Source organism: Neospora caninum, chromosome X (assembly GCF_000208865.1).
Source record: "Neospora caninum Liverpool complete genome, chromosome X".
Taxonomy (NCBI): domain Eukaryota; phylum Apicomplexa; class Conoidasida; order Eucoccidiorida; family Sarcocystidae; genus Neospora; species Neospora caninum.
Window position 1 is genome coordinate 776,885 of NC_018396.1, and position 16,813 is coordinate 793,697.

The 16,813-nt window shown below is 55.4% G+C and overlaps 2 protein-coding genes across 2 annotated transcripts; both read left to right on the top strand.

Moving 5' to 3' along the window:
* Positions 1–1,247: 1,247 nt before the first annotated feature.
* NCLIV_045710 (hypothetical protein) lies at positions 1,248–5,910 on the top strand (the record flags this gene model as incomplete). Its single annotated transcript, XM_003884121.1, has 9 exons — positions 1,248–1,856; positions 2,171–2,354; positions 2,902–2,981; positions 3,391–3,592; positions 3,938–4,092; positions 4,626–4,668; positions 5,064–5,125; positions 5,317–5,388; positions 5,824–5,910. 9 exons carry the CDS (start codon positions 1,248–1,250, stop codon positions 5,908–5,910), a joined length of 1,494 nt encoding a protein of 497 aa, XP_003884170.1.
* A 3,401-nt stretch (positions 5,911–9,311) lies between these two features.
* Positions 9,312–16,318, top strand: NCLIV_045720 (putative mRNA decapping protein; the record flags this gene model as incomplete). Its single annotated transcript, XM_003884122.1, has 4 exons — positions 9,312–9,501; positions 9,805–11,687; positions 11,941–15,783; positions 16,262–16,318. 4 exons carry the CDS (start codon positions 9,312–9,314, stop codon positions 16,316–16,318), a joined length of 5,973 nt encoding a protein of 1,990 aa, XP_003884171.1.
* Between the last annotated feature and the right edge of the window lie 495 nt (positions 16,319–16,813).

Consider the following 16,813-nt stretch of genomic DNA (forward strand, 5'->3'; position numbering starts at 1 on the left):
CGTTGTTTGTGAGTATATGAGCCAAAAGGAGACCATGAGCGAATCCATGTGAATTTATGATACCTTACTCCTATACACATATGCGTTTATATGTGGATGGCATCTCTCGTTATTTATGTGTATGGAAATGGGTAGATTTTTGTGTTTTGTTCCGCGTCTGGCGGTGCACATTTACTTGGCGCCCCTGGTACCTTGGTAGGTACGTTGATCCAGTTTCGAGGCGCATACGTGTATGCGGATGAAGACATACAGGCGTTACTGCGTATTGAAAGGGAAATCCGTGCGGTGCTTCACTAAGGAAGGTAGTTTCTATCGTACTGGTGTTTCGCTCTCTCGCTATGCACGCGGAGTCAGCTTCTTTCTTGTGAACCACAGCATGCATGCATGCACCGCGACAGACAGATGAATTCCTCGATCCTCACTCCTTCTGACAAAGAAGAAACCCCTGCTTTTCTTCCACCGAAAACTCTACTGTCACCTCACCTCTCCCTCGTTGCCGCTGTAGTGGTCCCGCTTCCCGTCTCTTCAAACGCCCCCTTTTACGTTTCTCGCGCGTTTTCGACTCTCGAGTCACGCCACTCATCAGTCTTTTAAGCCCGTGCAATCGACCGCTCTGCCGTTGCGAATCGCTTTTACTTCTGTTGGGCGCTGGGGTTCGAAGAACGGGTTTTTTTCGGGTGTCCCTTGAAAGCCTGTGGCTTATAATTCTCAGAGAAGTCGCGTGTCTCGGGCGACTCCACCAGAAACGGCGCCTCGCTCATTCCAGAGACAAGAGGCCCGTCGTCTGGAGGCCTCTGTGAACGTGTGTCGCGGCTTGCTCGCCAAGATCACCTCTCTTTCCGTCTTGAAAGCGCACTAGGAAACTCTCTCATCTGCATCATCGTTGCCGACTCTTTGTCTGCTTTCTGGTGAACGGGGAAACCATACCTCGGTCGCTCTCGGTGTTTCTGCCAGTTGTCTCTGATGTATACCGCATCTCCATCTATTAATCAATACCTCTGTCTGTATCTGCATTTCTTACCCTCTATTGATACGCCAAAATACACACCCGCTTGGCTGTGTATCCGCACATACACATAGAGCTGCATCTATGCATGCACTCGCACGTATCTGTGTCTCCTTTATTTGCCTTGTCGTGACGCTCTTCGCGTGGCATAGACTGCGTGTTTGTCGTCTCTCAGTCTCGGACTTTTTCTGCACGTGGGAGGTTTCGCATTTCTGCTGAACATCGCTGGCGTGCCTCGACTATGGTGGACGCGGGAGACGAGGGTGGAGATTTTCCACGGAGAAGTGAAAACGCGGCGCTGCCCGAAGGCATGGGCCCGGACCCTTCGCCAGAGAACGACGGAAACAGCGGCTTGGAGAGCTTAACTGACGAAGAAGGTTTCTTGGCCGACGCGCCGACAGGCGAGGCGAACCTGGAGCGGCGAGAAGGGAGAGAGGAAGGCGACGGAGGCGAGGCGAGCAACACACACACCAATGAACTTGCGGGCGGTTACACCCACGAGGAGGGGCTCTTCGGAGACGAGCAGGAAGTGGAAGGAAGGCTCGAAGGATCGGAGCGCGAGTTGTCCAGGGAAGAAGCCAGGCGACTGAAGAAGGAGAAGAAGAAGAGAAAGAAGGAGAAGAAGGAGAAGAAGGAGAAGAAGAAAAAGAGAAGGCGCGACCATGAGGGGGATGACGGAGACGCCGAGAGGGAAGATGCGCGTTCCCGATTCACAGGAGCACAGAACCCAAGCTACCTCAATGACGATGACGACGAGACACTCGGCGGTTTCATTGAGCGAGATCCTGAAGCAGCCATCCACGAAGCTGAAGACGAAAGGATTCATGTGCAAGGGGGAATCAACAGCGACGTAAGGACTGCGTCTCCGAGCTGGATTATCTTCTCTTCTTGATTACATTACTTTGTCGAATGAATATGCGTACATATTCGCTGTCATTGAGGGTCGCCCTGTAGCACTCTCTGACACCCGTTGCGCATCGCAATGTGCCTATGAAAGGCATTTGTGTAACCCGTCGACATATTCGCTTATATTCACACATCTCTTTATATGGAGGTATCCATGCGTAAGTGTGTATCTCGCAACTGCAAATGCAGATGCGTGTACAGAATGCGGTCGTCGGCCCTCCAATGCACCCTTTGCCGACTCTCTTTCTGCTCTTGTAGAACGACCGCTCCGATATCGAAGACTATGGAGAGCACGAAGGGACGCGCCGCCCACTAACTGAGTTTGATAAAACACTCGAGAGAATGCGACAACGAAAAAGACGAAGACAGCCCTTGTCTGACCAGGACTGCCAGGCGTACTGCAACACTCTCCTGCAACAAATGTCCGATGCTTCCACACACGGTACGTCGTGGTCTCCCATACAAGTACACATGTACGCATACGTGCCCATTTGTATCTGTGTATACATATGATTATATATGTGTGCCTATACGAATATATATATATATATATATATCAGGAGTTTTGATTGCATGGGATGCAGATCGTCATCGTTTCTAGTACTGTCTTTCCTTCGTTTGATCCGACGCTGTCTCCCTGTAAAAGCATGCGTGTATACTCTCATGTTTTGTGCGCGGAGAGAGAAGGTTTGCACGTGACATACGGGCTCTCCTTTGACGCATGTGAGGCCAATTGCTGACGAGACGTAGGACGGATCATCAATGCCGTCCACGATGTGTGTACCACATCACATCCTATCTATCTACCTACATATATATATATATATTTACATACGTTATATCCTTACACGTAAACGTATGAGTATGGCAGTACCCAAGCCGCGTCTCTGCTGCCACAGCCTTCCAGGAAGTCTATTGAGGCTGATTGCTAGCACGTTTGCGGCAACTGTTGCGTTTTTGTTGCGCTCGTCTTTCTGTTCGAACTTCAGACGAAAAGGCGCTTGAAGAAGGGAAGCCCGCGACGGCGAAGCTTCAAATGCTGGACCGTGTCTGCACAGAGCTTGTGAAAGTAGGAAGACGAGAGCGTTTCGTTTGCTAGGCGCTGTGGTCTCCAGCGCGGAGGTTGCCTTGCGTAATTCGTCATGCCCCCCCTAGGGCTACAGAGCAATGGCAATGGAGGCGGCTCTTTTCAGACATCTTCGTTTCGTTTGACTTTCCCGTTTTTTCTGCATGTTCGTTCTCGCCCTCTTCAGTTCACTGACTCCACAAGAACGGGCTAGCTGGCCGTAGACGGTGCCATCCCTCTTATCCACTGCACCTTTCGTTTCGATTCTGCGGTGCCCAGCTCGAGGCATCTCTGCTTTTTGTCCCTGGTGTGCCTCTGTGGTGTTTTTCTGTCGCCCCCCCCCTACCACCCTCGCTTTTCTTGAGTTTCGCCGCAAGATTCCGCCTGTGTGGCCCTTTTTGCCTTTCCGCAGCCAAAGTGGAGAAGCTGGTTTTTAACGGAGGGCTGCTGCCAGTGCATCGCGACGTGGCTAGCGCCGTTCAAAGACAACACGTTGTCCAACTTCACACTGCGAAACAGGCTTCTTCACGTTCTCATGAAACTCCCCATCTCCAGTCAAGAGCTCATGAACAACGACCTCGGGAGGGTCCTGGTTCTTCTGTGGCACCATCCCGGTAAGTCGCACCCAAATGCGTTCGAGGATACCCCCGTTGCTCTCGCTGCGATCATGCCTATATATATACATAGACATGTGTAGGTGGCATATATATATATATATATATATATATATATGTAGGTGGGCATACGTGTAGACGTGGACACGTCTGCTTGAAGCCGGGGTGATGGTAACACTGTGTAGGTGTGAGGTTCCCCTGTCACGTGGCGAGTGTATATATATATATATATATTCATTTACATGGAGACCCCTAGGGATTTGGAGGCGCGTCGCCATGTTAGGAGTCTGTGAAGAGCGGGCGGCGGTGGGAAGCGCCTTTCCATTCGCGTGTGTTGCTTTGCAGATGAAAGCGACGAAAACCGTGTTCTGATCCGCCAGCTCATTCAGCGATGGATGCGCCCCATGCTGGGTCTCGGCTCCAGCCACCGTGAATTCCTTCAAGAGCGAGATCGCGCTTTCGAGGCAAACGATGCGGATCTTCAGCAGAAACTGATTGCGGTAAAACAGCTGCCATGCTATCCTCTTGCACATGCGCACCCGTCTACCACGATACATAGGGCGACTTATATATATATATATATATATATATATTTACGCCGCTTTCTCGGTGTCCCCGATGTAACGGTAATCAGAGAGATCGCCCACACTGCTCCTCTTTGGTGGAGCTTCGAGGCAGCTTTTTCGGTCGCGTCTCTGCCAGCACTTCGCCCTGTGCTTCCGCTGTTCATTTAGCAGACTGGCACACCGGTTGGCATTGAACAGGGGCCGCGTCACGGCCTCACACTGGAGTACTTTCGTGCAGGTGGACACAGACGTATAAACATAACTGCACATGCGTATGCGTGGTTGTACATAACGATCCAACTACTAGGTGCATATAGATAGGGAGGGGTGCCGTTGCCGTGCATATTCGTTCTAATCGCAGTTTTTGCAGTGTGCATTCGTCTGTTTCTTTTTATGGCGGTGCCTCGGCCAGTTGATACGTAGGAACCAGGGAACGCAGTTCTGCGTCTGTTTCATGTTTCATGCAGGCGGCGCAGGCGCTGCGGGCAACGCGTCCTCCTGCAGATGGTGGTACGTCAGGATTATTTCCATGTTCATATAGTGGCACAGTGGGTTTGTTCTCTCCATGTTCAAAGGGCCTAGTGCGACGGCACCAGCAGGAACGGACACTTTGCGTCTGGATATGCCTGTATATGCTTGAAGCAAGGTAGACGTGGAGAATCGAGGAAAGAAGATACGGGTTCGAGCCTCGGAGGGCATTATGTATCCTTTGAAGAGGAGTCCATGAGGAGAAACAGCGTTACCGTTTTCGTAGCTGCAGACAAGTCGAGGAAGAGAACAAGTGGTCCTGTTGCCTGGACAGCTGTGCGTAGAAGTGGAGGTGGGCAAGTGCAGCTAAGAGGAGATATTCTCCCTTTTGCGAGGAGCCATGGCCGTGCTCATTCCCCGTTTTCTCCTGCCTTCAGATCCCGAGGAGGCACGACGGCGCCATGCCCGTATTCCAGTCAACTCGGGCCACAACTTCATCGTAAGTGTCACTGCGCGCGACCGGAAGGTTCTCAGGTGTATAGACGCCTCGGTGCAGTTTTTCGGGTGCCTTGACGAGGGCGTGTGACTTTTGTTGAGTGTGGGAGTTTTGGTTTGCATGCCAAAAACCCTAGCGGCTGTATGCACGCCTGTTGTTTTTGCTTTGCTCCACCCATTTGCTTCGAATTTCAGATTCAACCCAAGTCGGATGTTAACAGCAGTGAGCAGCCGCGGAGTCGAGAGGCGGGTAGCTCGCAAAACACGGTAAGTCCCAAGGCGAAGCACCGCCTTTCCACGTTGCACGGCTTCGGTGAATAACTAAACAGGAAAACGAGTCCTTACACACATACGAATGCATACAGGTAAATAGCATACATACATATTAATTTATGTAGACATATGCGTGCATGCACCCTGGTACTGGTTGAAAGACACTTCGGAACGCAAATGTGCATAAACTGTATGTCCGAATATGCGTGTTCTGCATCTTCCCCTGTCTTTGAGCATACTGCGCTTTGAGTCTACCGATGCACATGTCTTGACAGCTCCTCGTATCCGAATGTAAGCATGTAGTCGGGGGTATGTGCCTTACGAGGCTGACGGCTGAACTGGAGGCTGCATCTCTTGGCTCGAACTCGTGCCATAAGGCTTACCGCTTTCCTGTTCATCTCGGACTTTCCTGTTTGCTGTTGTTTTCAGCGGAGTCTTCACCGTTTCATGGATGCAAGATCGGTGCGGAAGCCGACTAAGGCGCAGAAGGTTTCGATTGAAGGGCGAGGCCTGTAGCTGCTTTCTGTGCATCCTTTTCGTTCGTTATCCTCTATTATCTCCTTCGTTCTTTGCCCATTTCTTGCCGTCAGCTCGCTTGTCGTGAACAAAGCACCGCTAATGGGGCACGATCAATTGACTCTCTGAATGTTCCCCCTCTCTATGCCGCATCAAGTCCCGTCGCTCTCTTCTTCAAGAGCTTTTTCATATTCGGTTTTCTCATGTATAAGCCGGACTCGTTGTTTTCCATCTCTGTCCCCGTTTGTGCCTTCTCGTTTCTCTCGTTCTTTTCTCTTCTGCGGGGAAACAGCCGGGGAGACGTGAAATCGCTTCCATGCCTACACATCTGTTTTCTAGAAAAAGCTGTATGTACGCGTCACTGTCTTGAACTGCCTCTTTGCGCCAGCTGCTGAACTTCACTTGACTTGCTAAATCTTGCTCAGGCGCCTGACGTAGGATGAGAAGCATGATTTCAGCAGTTATAGACAACGACTTTCGAAAGTTCCCCTTGTTCGTTTGCAAGAGGATCCACTCTGTCGACGGACACGGCATTTAGGGTATACGCGGAACCCTATGCGTATCTCCATCTACATATCTGTATATATTTATAGGGATTTGATAGTCGGTATCGGCAGCCCGCGACGGCTTGCTTGAGCTCCGCGGGCTGTCTTCTGTTCCGCTATTTTCTTGTCTTTTCCGTTGTCTTCGAGTTCGGCGGCATCTTGACACAACGTCTAGCCTGCGGTGCATTGCGGGGACACTCGGCGCTCCGTGGCACGTTCCGGCATCAGTGCAAGGAGTGAGATAGTGCAGCAGGCTGACTTTTGAGAAACACTTCCGTTCTGGACTTTTCCGAAGCCTAGCTTCCGTCAGTTGTAGACAGGGGCGTCGTTTATCCACCTTTTCGCTGCTGCTCGTCTCGCATTCCACTGCGGCCGACAGCGGATCAGCCCAACTCGGAGTCCCCCCAAAAGCGGAACCCCTCACGGGTTGACGATCGAGCCAAAGGAATGTTTCTTACGAACGATTCGATATTTATGATCCTAATAGATATTTGGTTTTTGTGCTCCTATATTTCATTGCTTTGCACCCGGCACGCCGAGCTTCCTGAGCGAAGACAACACGCGCTTGGAGACTCCTCTCGGTCGTCTCTCCATTTGGCGTAGATGGCCGTTGCTCTAGTCCCCAGTCGTTTTTTGAAGGGAAATCACCCGATAATAGCGACCTCGTTTTTGTAGGTGGAAGAGGCCTGCAGGATATCTACACTCTTAAAAAAGACACTGAGAGAATTCCTCCGCGGTTCACGTTCGAGGTAACAAACATTTCCTTGGTCTCAACTAGAGGTTGCTGCTGCCTCACGGACTTCTCCGGTTCTTGAGAGATGCCTACCACCCCGCCATGTAGGGCCTACATGGGAATGTGAAGTTGACAAACCAGGCTCGAAGCTGCGAAAAAGTGGAGGTCACTTTGATTCTACGCATTTCGAGTTCGCGCATTTTGCCTGCATCCTACACTGCGACAAGAAACTAACGTCAAAGCACGCCTTTCACACGTTTTGCCACTGGGAAAACGCGTTCTTGCTACGAGGCTTCTGAACGCCATCAATTTGGGGGGACACAGGGGTCGGACAAATTTCCTCCCTCTTCTCTCGTATTCCGTTTGCCTTCGTGCTTTTCCTGCTAGTTTTTATTCCTAGATTCCAGTCCTCGCGCCTCCACATCCTCATGTCCGTCAGTTGACTTACCGCCTCTTCCACGTAGCCGCCGCACACGTTTATATCTCGTTCTGTGTCTGTGCGTCGTTCAAAAAAAGCGCCAAAGCGAACGACATCAAAATCATGGCGGGATATGTGTTTTACAGTCGCTGGCACCACACGAACTCTACCAGACATCAATTCTCTTGGGCTGAAAACACGCGAAAGGCTTCTGACCCGCAGGCGCTGTGTCAACGTGTTTCGATCCCGAAGCGGGACTTGCTGAAAAGGTGAGCTCTCTTCTGCGAGTTGGTACACCGGCTCTTCACGGGGCTGGAGGGACACCGTCTATTTCGTTTGTTCCCATGTTCGATGATGCTGTTTCCGCTAGAAGTTGTCCTTTCTTTGTAGTCGACCTCGAATGAGCGAGGAACGGCCTCGTTTCTTCTGCGACTCGGGGGCGAACACGCCCTGTCTCACGTCCGTACGCATTAAACAGCGCGTTTACTCTTTTTTCTGGACACTGGGGATTGAAAAGCTCTCCCTTGATGTTCTTTTCGAGCTTCTCGTAGAAGCACCAGAGAAAACGAAAAGTGTCTCAGGCATGGCTCATGCCCCTGTCTTTGTCTCGTCTGTCGCCAGTCCATAGGTACCTCCCCGTCTTCCGATTCCGCGGTCTCTCGCGTGCATGGTGAACGCTGGCCCGCCGAAAACCTGAGCTTTGTGCGAGGGGGATTGAAAACTCATTTCAAGAGGTAGATGGCCGCGCGCGATTGTGCCTCGTTTCTATTCTTTCCGAGGAAAAAAACCGATGGCGACTGGCAACCGTTTTGCAGGAGTGAAAGATTTCGATTAGCGGCGTCGTATTGTGTGAAGGGAGGCGTTCTCCGTGTGTGTTTTTGGCTGTTTTGTCTCTCCCGTTTGGCGGTCCAACGAAAAGGGAAATAAGCCACTCTACTTTTGCGTGCTTGCGGCTTCGTCCAAATTTGTTGCTCGTCCGTCTTTCTGTTGATTCGGCTCTGTCTCTTCCCTTTTGGCCTCACGGGCTCCCTCGCGCTCAGCGCTCAGACGGGAAAACGCGATATCCCTGGCCGCCATAGAGTCGAGCGGTCGACGTGGAGAAAGTTGAAAACACTCACGTTTCACGGGAATTTTGAGTGCCGGAGTGGCATTTTTAGCGAGTTATCGACGAATCTGGCCTTCCCGCACCTGCATTCTCCACTTTCTCCTGCGGATCGTTTCGACAGTATATGCTTATATGCTTTTCATATGATCCATCGTTTGGCTGTGGAGTTCCGAGGACGACAGTCCCGCCGGTTTTCATGTGATGTCCCAACGGGAGAAAGATGGTATTCTGCGTTTCCAGTGGTTGCCTGCGGATTTGTCAGTCTTTTGCAATCCTTTTTTGCATTTGTTTTCGTTTCGTCCGTTTCGTGGAGAAGGGAGACGGTTTCATGTTGTGGCAGTGCAGTTTTTACGGGGTTTGAGGCCGAAGCGTCTTTTTCCATTGCAAGCAAGCGTGTGTCTATTCCACTTTTCCTTCAACCGCAGATTTTTCTGGAAAGCTCGTCGGCGGATGTACCTGGATGTTCCAGTGGGGGTGAACACAGGGGAGACACGGACCGCCGCCAGAGGATGCGGAACTAATTAATGGAGAGATACGGACGTTAAAGAAGGAATGAGGGCGTCTCGCGTTCCCATTTTTCATTTTTGAAGGCGCAAAACCATGTCATCTGCTGGCCAGTCTCTCTTGGCTCTGTTGCGGCCGCTTCCAAAGGTGAATGGCTCAGATGCAACCGCGAGCTATCCGGTAGCGGCCGAGTCCGAGGAAAACCCCGAAAGGAGGGTTGCTCCTTCAGGCGAAGGACTTGAGTCAGATGTGAAGCGCCAAGACAGGAGACCTGGCAACGCCTCGCGTGCTACGGGGTTGCCTAGGGGGCAAGAAGCCAGCAGTGCGCCCGACACAAAAAGTGACGGGAGACACCCCCAGAACCAAGAAGGGATTTCTGGAACAGGTTTTCGTTTTGCTTCGTCGCCAGAACCTTGTACGTTCTCTTCTGTTTACACTTCTGCACATTCCCATTGCGCAGCGATAACAGGGCAGGAGTCACCCGTCTACGTGTACAAATCTTCCGGTGTACGTACAGCTGATGTACGGGTTAGACAGACAGCAGAGGCGACCCTGACGACGTCTTCGTCCTGTCTGTCACGTTTTTCAGCTCCCGCGTGCACCGTTTCGCGTGGGAGCGCATTCGCAGGTGTGCCCGCTCGTAACGTTTCCTCCGAGGCTGCTAGGCAGCACTCCTCCGGTTTTACCGTCACGTCCACCACCGCAGCTTCAGGTGTATCGTCGGCGCAGCAGGCGAGCCTGCTCCCGCCTCATGAACGCGACCCCGCTATTCTGTCTGCATCTCCCTTCTCGCCTACAGTCCGTTCCGCACCCTCGCCTGTAGCACACAATTCGCCGGCGCAGCATCCGTCCGTTGCCGCAACTCGGCCGATTCGCTCGTCTACCGGCTACACGTCGTCGTCTTCTGCATCGCGTCTCCATCCTTCCGAGTTGTCTGCCGATACCAGGTCTGTCTATTCCATGCAGACCACACCCCCGTCTCCAATTCAAGAGTTGCCCTCAGGTTTTCCCGAGAGGGAGGCGCCAAAGGACGGATTTCGTTCAGACGGCTTTAGGCTGTCGGAGCCTCTGGAAACAGGCGCTGCTGGGGCGGAAGGAAACACTGGGCACCGGACCTCCGCGGTGGACCCGAAGTCGGTGTCCTCCCTCGGAGCTTTGCCCTCGGAGCCTTCGGTCTCAAACACCTCGCGAGTGCTGCTGGCGGCGTTGGGTTCCCCGCAGCCGACGCTCTCCGCCCACATCAAACGCGAAGAGATTGGGTTTCCCCCCGTGTACGGTGCTTTGGAGCGGCCTGCGAATGTGGATTTGCCAGGCCAGGCGACTGTGCCCGGTGCCCAGGATGGACGGAGAGGAAGCCCGCGTTTGTCTTTTGAGATGCTTCCGGCATCGACAGTTGCCGTGGGCGAAGAAAGCTATGCAGTCTCGAGTCGGCGAAAAAACGCTGGCGTACCAGTCTCCGAATTCATTCTCACCGAAACTCGAACTGTGGAAGTTCGACAGAGGACACCAGAGAGGGCCGACGAAACAAAAAGATGCGACGTCGCAGGGAGCGTACACGCGTTTGCGTGTCTAGACGGTGGCTCTCGGGGTTCACTGCCAAGGGTGACATCACCGTCGGGAGGAAGCAGCAGAGCTGCCTTCTTTTCTTTTCCAAACCCAGTCTCAAGCGGCGCTCCACAGTGCGTGTCGCCCGTTGTTGTACCGTCCTCTACCGAGCCGTTGGCTGAGGGGATCCTGGGAGCCTCGACGTTGCCTGCTGTCTCGGCAGGGCGCTCAGGACCGCCGAGAGAGGCTTACCGCACGTCATGCGGGCAGTCTTTAGGTTTGAAGAAAGACAGTGCTGGTTGGGAGGTTCTGTCTGCCGGGGAGGTTCCGGGGAGAGAGGACGCCGCGGGAAGCGAGAAGAAAGACGAGAAGAAGGAGAAGGGAAGGAAGAAGAAGAGGAAGAAGGACCGAGAAAACGAGGAGAAGAAGGAGCGAAGCACGCCAAACAGTTCTGATAATCAGGGTGGTCCGAGCTGTAATGAGGCAACAGCCAACGACAGCACCGGAGCGGTAGGAGCAGATGCCTCTACGAATCTAACGGCTGAAAGAGAGAAAGCGAATGGAATTAAACGGAAGTGCCGAGACTCTGCTCTGTTAGATGAAGCCCTGCTAGACTGTTACGGACGCTTCATAACACTGCTTCCCGACGCCTTTCTCAGAGACCGAATTCACCTGTACTTCCAAATTCAAGAGGCGTTCTGGTGGTATGACGACATTTGGTGGGAGAAGCATGCAGACCGCCTTCCTAAGTTGACCTTGAAAGATTTTGGATGCCTGATTTGCCACGACTGCCCCATTCTCCAACACTACATCCCCCCTGAAAAGCACGACAAATTCCTGGCCAACTGGAAGCGCTACTGCCGGACGATTCCTTTGCGGGGGGCAATTATTCTCAACGAAGATCTCTCCAAATGCCTCATGGTCACAGTAAGTCCTCTCGCCTTTCGTGGGTTGTTGCGTTCGCGAGGTTTTCCCTCTTCCCAGGAGTACATGAGTACGGAGTGACTCGGTTAAACGTACACATAGCTGTGTGTAAATTCATAACCGTGTGCAGATGGATCGTGTCTTTTTCCCATACTTTCCACTTGGTCTTTCTCTCTTGTGCGCGCTATACTTCCCGTACCCCTGCACTTGTTCTTTCCACCGGATTTGCGATCTACTGTCTTCGCTTTCTTCTCAGGGGTGGAAGGGTGGCACCTGGATGTTTCCACGTGGGAAGGTTGACGAGATGGAGCAGGATGCAGTGTGTGCGTGTCGCGAGATATGGGAAGAGGTCGGCGTGGATATATCGCCGTACATCGACGATGAAGTGTATGTGGAGCATGTCATCGAGGAACAGCCTATCAAGCTGTTTATCATTCCGGGAATAAAGGAAACGGTGAACTTCCAACCTCTGAAACGCAAAGAAATCGGACGCATCGGGTGGATCGACACGTGGCGGCTCCCAGGGTGGCAGCTGTCGCCGTTACACCCGAACTGCCCGACTTCGGCGGCGATTTTGGAGCAACAGAAATACCTTCGGACGTGGCAAGTCGAGCCGTTCATCCCGGCTCTGCGAGGGTGGATTGAGCTCCTGAAGAAGTCTGCGCGCCGTGTCGCGGCTGTGGCGGCCGGTTCGCCCACGTCGATGCAGAGAACGGGCGGCGTGAGTCCACTGTCTTCTGTCTCTCTGCAGTTGCCTGCTTCCTCGTCCACATGCATCGCCGGGTGTTACTACCAGGTTGCGCCCGATGTGTCGCGACACGTGATTGAGCACCTCCAGGACGCCGCGAGGGCTCTCCCGTACAGCGCCGCCCTCGCCGGCGTTCGCCTCAAGCCGCCTTCGGCTCTACGGCAATGCCCCTCGCCTCAAAAAGGCCGCTTGAACGCGCCCGGAGGATCGTTCCCGGACACGTTCCAGGCGGCGACGAGCCTAGTCACGCGCCCGCCACAGAGACAGATCGGAACGCTCCCGTGGACGGGCTCTGTGGCGGCCGGACCGGCTGAGAGTGTTGCGAGTGGAGACTCTCTGCTTCCAAATAGCGGCAGCCTCCGGACGACGCAGCCGCAGGGCAGGAAGGCGGGCGCGGCCGCCCCGGGTGTACGTACACCTGTCTTGCCGGTCGGCGGAGAAGCAGGCGCGGGATCTGTCTGTACACCGGAGGGAGTGCCAGGTGAGAATCTGAATGAAGGCCTGGAAGAGAGCATTGGACATGCGGACGACGCGCCCTTTGGAGATCCCTGCAGCGTCAGTGGTGGAGCGGGTTTTTCCGGCTACCATCTGCCTGCAGCAGGAACAGGCCGCGGCCATCTCGTGGGGATGAGATTGCGGGAAGTCGGCCTGCGGAGTTTCGACGACCAGGATGTCGAGCGGCGGCGTGCTCTCCAACAGCTTACTTTTGGTGGACCGTCGAGCGCATTTGTCACGGCGAAAGCTCCTTCGTCGCCCTCCTCGACGGGCGAGCGGGCCGCAAAGACCCCACGGGGCAACCGTCCGGCGTCTTCGAGTGAGACATCCTCCGGAGAAGGGCGCGCCGCGGCGGGTGCAGACCCGAAGGGTCAGAGTGCTGCCTCTGCGGGCGGCGGGAAGAAGAAAGGCTCGCCCGCGGCTGCCGGCGGAGACCCGCGAGACTCGTGTTGGCGCTCGCCGCCGGTGGCTGCTCCTGCGCGGAAGAAAGCCACGTCCCTGGATGACTTGGGAGTCACGTACCACGTGACGACCCGGGGCAGCAAGCGCGGCGAACGGGCGGGCCCAGGTTCCTGCAAGAAGACGCGCGCTTGGGGCTGGGACAGGTGTAACGACACGACCTTTGGAGGCGGCCACGGCGGCGGGTGGAGCGTGGAGGAGATGTTTCGCTTCAATGAGGAAAACTTCGGAGTCGTTTCCACCTACGACATCGAATCGTATACCGTCCCGCTCCCGAAGAAACGCCCGTCTCTCCAGGGAGGGGAGGGCAACCCTCGCCATGGCCCTGCGTGGGCGGGGGCTGGGACCGACCAGTCGGCGCTTCCACAGACCCAACCGCTTCGCCAAATCGGGGTTGCCTCGGCTGGCGACATTCCCGAAGGCGGACGCGCGCGGGGGAAATATGGGGGCAGGGCGGAAGCGGCGGTCTCTCAGAGAGTGGCGGTCAGCTGTCGCGCACGAGAGGAAGTGAAAGGCGAGGAGCGTCAGAGCGCCTCCTCTTCCAATCCACAGCCTCTCCAGTCGAAGGTGGCGACTCCGCCTGAGGACCCGAGAGGTGAAGCTGCACGAGGCACCGTCGAAAAGTCAGACCCGCGAAACGCGGGCGGGTCACGGAGCGGTCCAAGCGTCACGACTGGAGTTTCGGTCGCTAAGGGAGGAAGTCCCGGGACTCCTGGGGGCGTTCCAGAGTTGCTCAGCAGTCGACTTTGCCAGAATGCCCAGGCGTCTGCGGCCCTCCTCGGTCTCCTCAAGGGAAGCGCGGCCAGCCAAGTTCCACTTTCTCTCCCGGGGAGAGGGGAGGCGCGTGGGCAGAGTCTCGAGACCGCGGCAGACTCGAGATTGGTGGCAGGTGACGCGAAAGCGGTGCATGGAGGCGAGGGCAGCAGCCCCGCGGAGGCCTCTGAGGCGACAAAGGTCGCTCCGGCCTCGGGAATGGAGCGGGTAGTGGACGGTTCGGTCGTGATTAAGGGCCCGTTCGTCTTCGATGCGTTTCTGCAGAAAGTCCAGGAGCAGCGCGCGGGCCTCGCGTTGCCCCAGGTGGAGTCCCCTCTTCCCGCCAAAGTTGCGGAGGAGAAGACCGACCGGAAGGCCGAGGGAGGTCACCGACCCATGCCGACGCGAACTGCGACAGAGGGAACTGCAGGGGCAGGCCGGCCCTCGACGATGCAGGCGGCGGTCTCTCCGCCTGCGCGGGCCTCGTGCTCCCCTTCCACAGGGCCTTCCCACCGCCTGGTGGCGGGGCCGGAGGCAGGCCGAGAGACGGGGTATCTTGGAACGGGAGGCGACGGGGTCTGCTCTACCCCCAAAACCCCTTCGTGTGTCTCCCCCCCACGGTATCTTGCTGAGAAGCAGCGTCGGCAGCAGGAAGCTTTGGCGAAGTCCGTCCGCCTGGGCCCAGAAGACAACTCCAGAACACTGGCGTCTCCTCCCCCCGCGCCGTACATTCACTCGATTGATTCGCCCGGCTATGTCAGTGAAGGCCCCACCCTGGGGCGCCTCGCCAACGCTCTCGGCTCAGAGGTGTGTCTTCCTTCTCTCGAATATCTGAATGACTGCAGAGAGCGAGACGAGGACGCCTGTGGAGACGACGGACAAAGAATGCGGAACTCGACTGCTGTCCTCTCCCGAACGGGGGACCGATGGGCCGGAGAGACAGCGGGGATCGCGGAGGGCGCACGCGCTGGCGGGGTTCGGGGGCTAGGAGACTCCCCAGCGGTGTTGGCCCAAAACGCGCACCGAGGAAACGACATCTTCGACCGCGAGAGTCTTCCGATTGGTGGGATCGCCCCGGAGTCGTGTGTGGCGTCTGGAGAGGACGGGCGAGGGCGAAAGGGAAACACGAATGCGGCGAAAAAAGCGGGGACCCCCGGACCTGCGGGACGTTCCGCTCGCCAACGGCAGTTGAGCGATGTAGAAGATCCGAAGGATCGGCCACAAGGAAAGGCAACCAGTCGCACAACAAAACACGCCGAGAGTGTGACGCATCCAAAGAGCGGCGCAGACGCGACGGCGCAAGACGCCCGCGGCCGCGAGTCTCTGCAAGGGCCGAACAGGCCCGAGTTGGGCTCCAAACGCGAAAGGAGACAGCGGCGCGGCCAGAGACGGGGCGCGGGTCCGGGATCGCGCGGCGGCAGCCGACTGAGATCTGGAGAGCAAAGTCCTGAAGATGGTGCAGAAGCGAGCGATGAAATGGACGAATACGAACACCACACGATTCTCGGGAAGCTGAGGCGGCTGAGCCAAGATTTGATTCCGGTGCCGCCAGCCCCTCATGGCACCAGTCGGAAAGGTCACAACTCCCGGCCTTCCGCGCAGACCCAGGACGATGGAGATGCGGCGACGGGAGTGAACGAGAGTGTAAGTTTCGGCACAAACAGTGCCTGCTGTCAGCTGGTGTGTTCAGTCTGGAGGGTTTCGGCCGCGATAGGTTCTAAACACTCGCGGAGTGGACGAGCAGATATCCACGCGTGTCTCTGTATGGTGCGATAATGGGGTGCATATCCGGTAGTTTCAGGTGAACTTCTTGATCCCCCCACAACCACCTGTGTAGCCTGCAGCCCTGCCGGCGGGCAGACGGCAGCCCCAGCTTTTTTTACGGGGATCTTTCCCCGAGAAGGGTTTACTCCAATCTAGTTCATGTGGAAAGATGTGTGTGGAGAGGTAGAATGGGCCAAAGCACGTCAGCACCTCTGTTTCCTGCGATATGGGGGGAGGCTGTTCCGCGTGCTTCCCCTGCAAAGGCGCACGTGTACAGGGAACAGTTTTCTTCTTTTTTGCTAGCCCTTTCGTAGGCAAGTGTCCTTTTCGGCATTGCGTGCTTATGACTGCCTTGCAGGCAATGGTAGAGGTGTTCTCGATGTGGTTGAGCCAAGGCCAGGGGGCGTCAAAGTGAGAAAAGGCGAGAGCATTCTGGCGCCGGGTTTCTGATCGAAATCCAGGACAGAAGCCGGGACTGGGCGCGGACCGTACACTCTTGAACAAGACGGGCACCCGGCGACGCTGGCCTCCTGTGTGGCCAAAAATCCGGATGCTGGAAAAAGAACCTGCTTCCCGTAGTCTAGAGCTTGCTGTGGAGGCGCCCTTTCTGGATACGCGAAGTCGGCCCTCAGCAGCCACAATGCAGCAGGGCAGACCAAGGCAGCCTGGTGGCCTTCACGTCTTCGGACGAAAACGGTGTGCAGTTTGCAGGAAAGCGTTGCTTTTCTGCACGAGAGTGTGTTGAGACAAACACAGCAGAGAAGCGGCCAACAAGTCGAGAGCGGGAACGGACGAACTGAAAAGAGGGACAGCGTCGGACATTTTTGCGGTTTGAAAGCTTCCTGGGGCGCGAGACCGGGTGACGAAGCCGCGCTGTAATGTAGATGACCGTGTCTCTCCGAGAGACGCA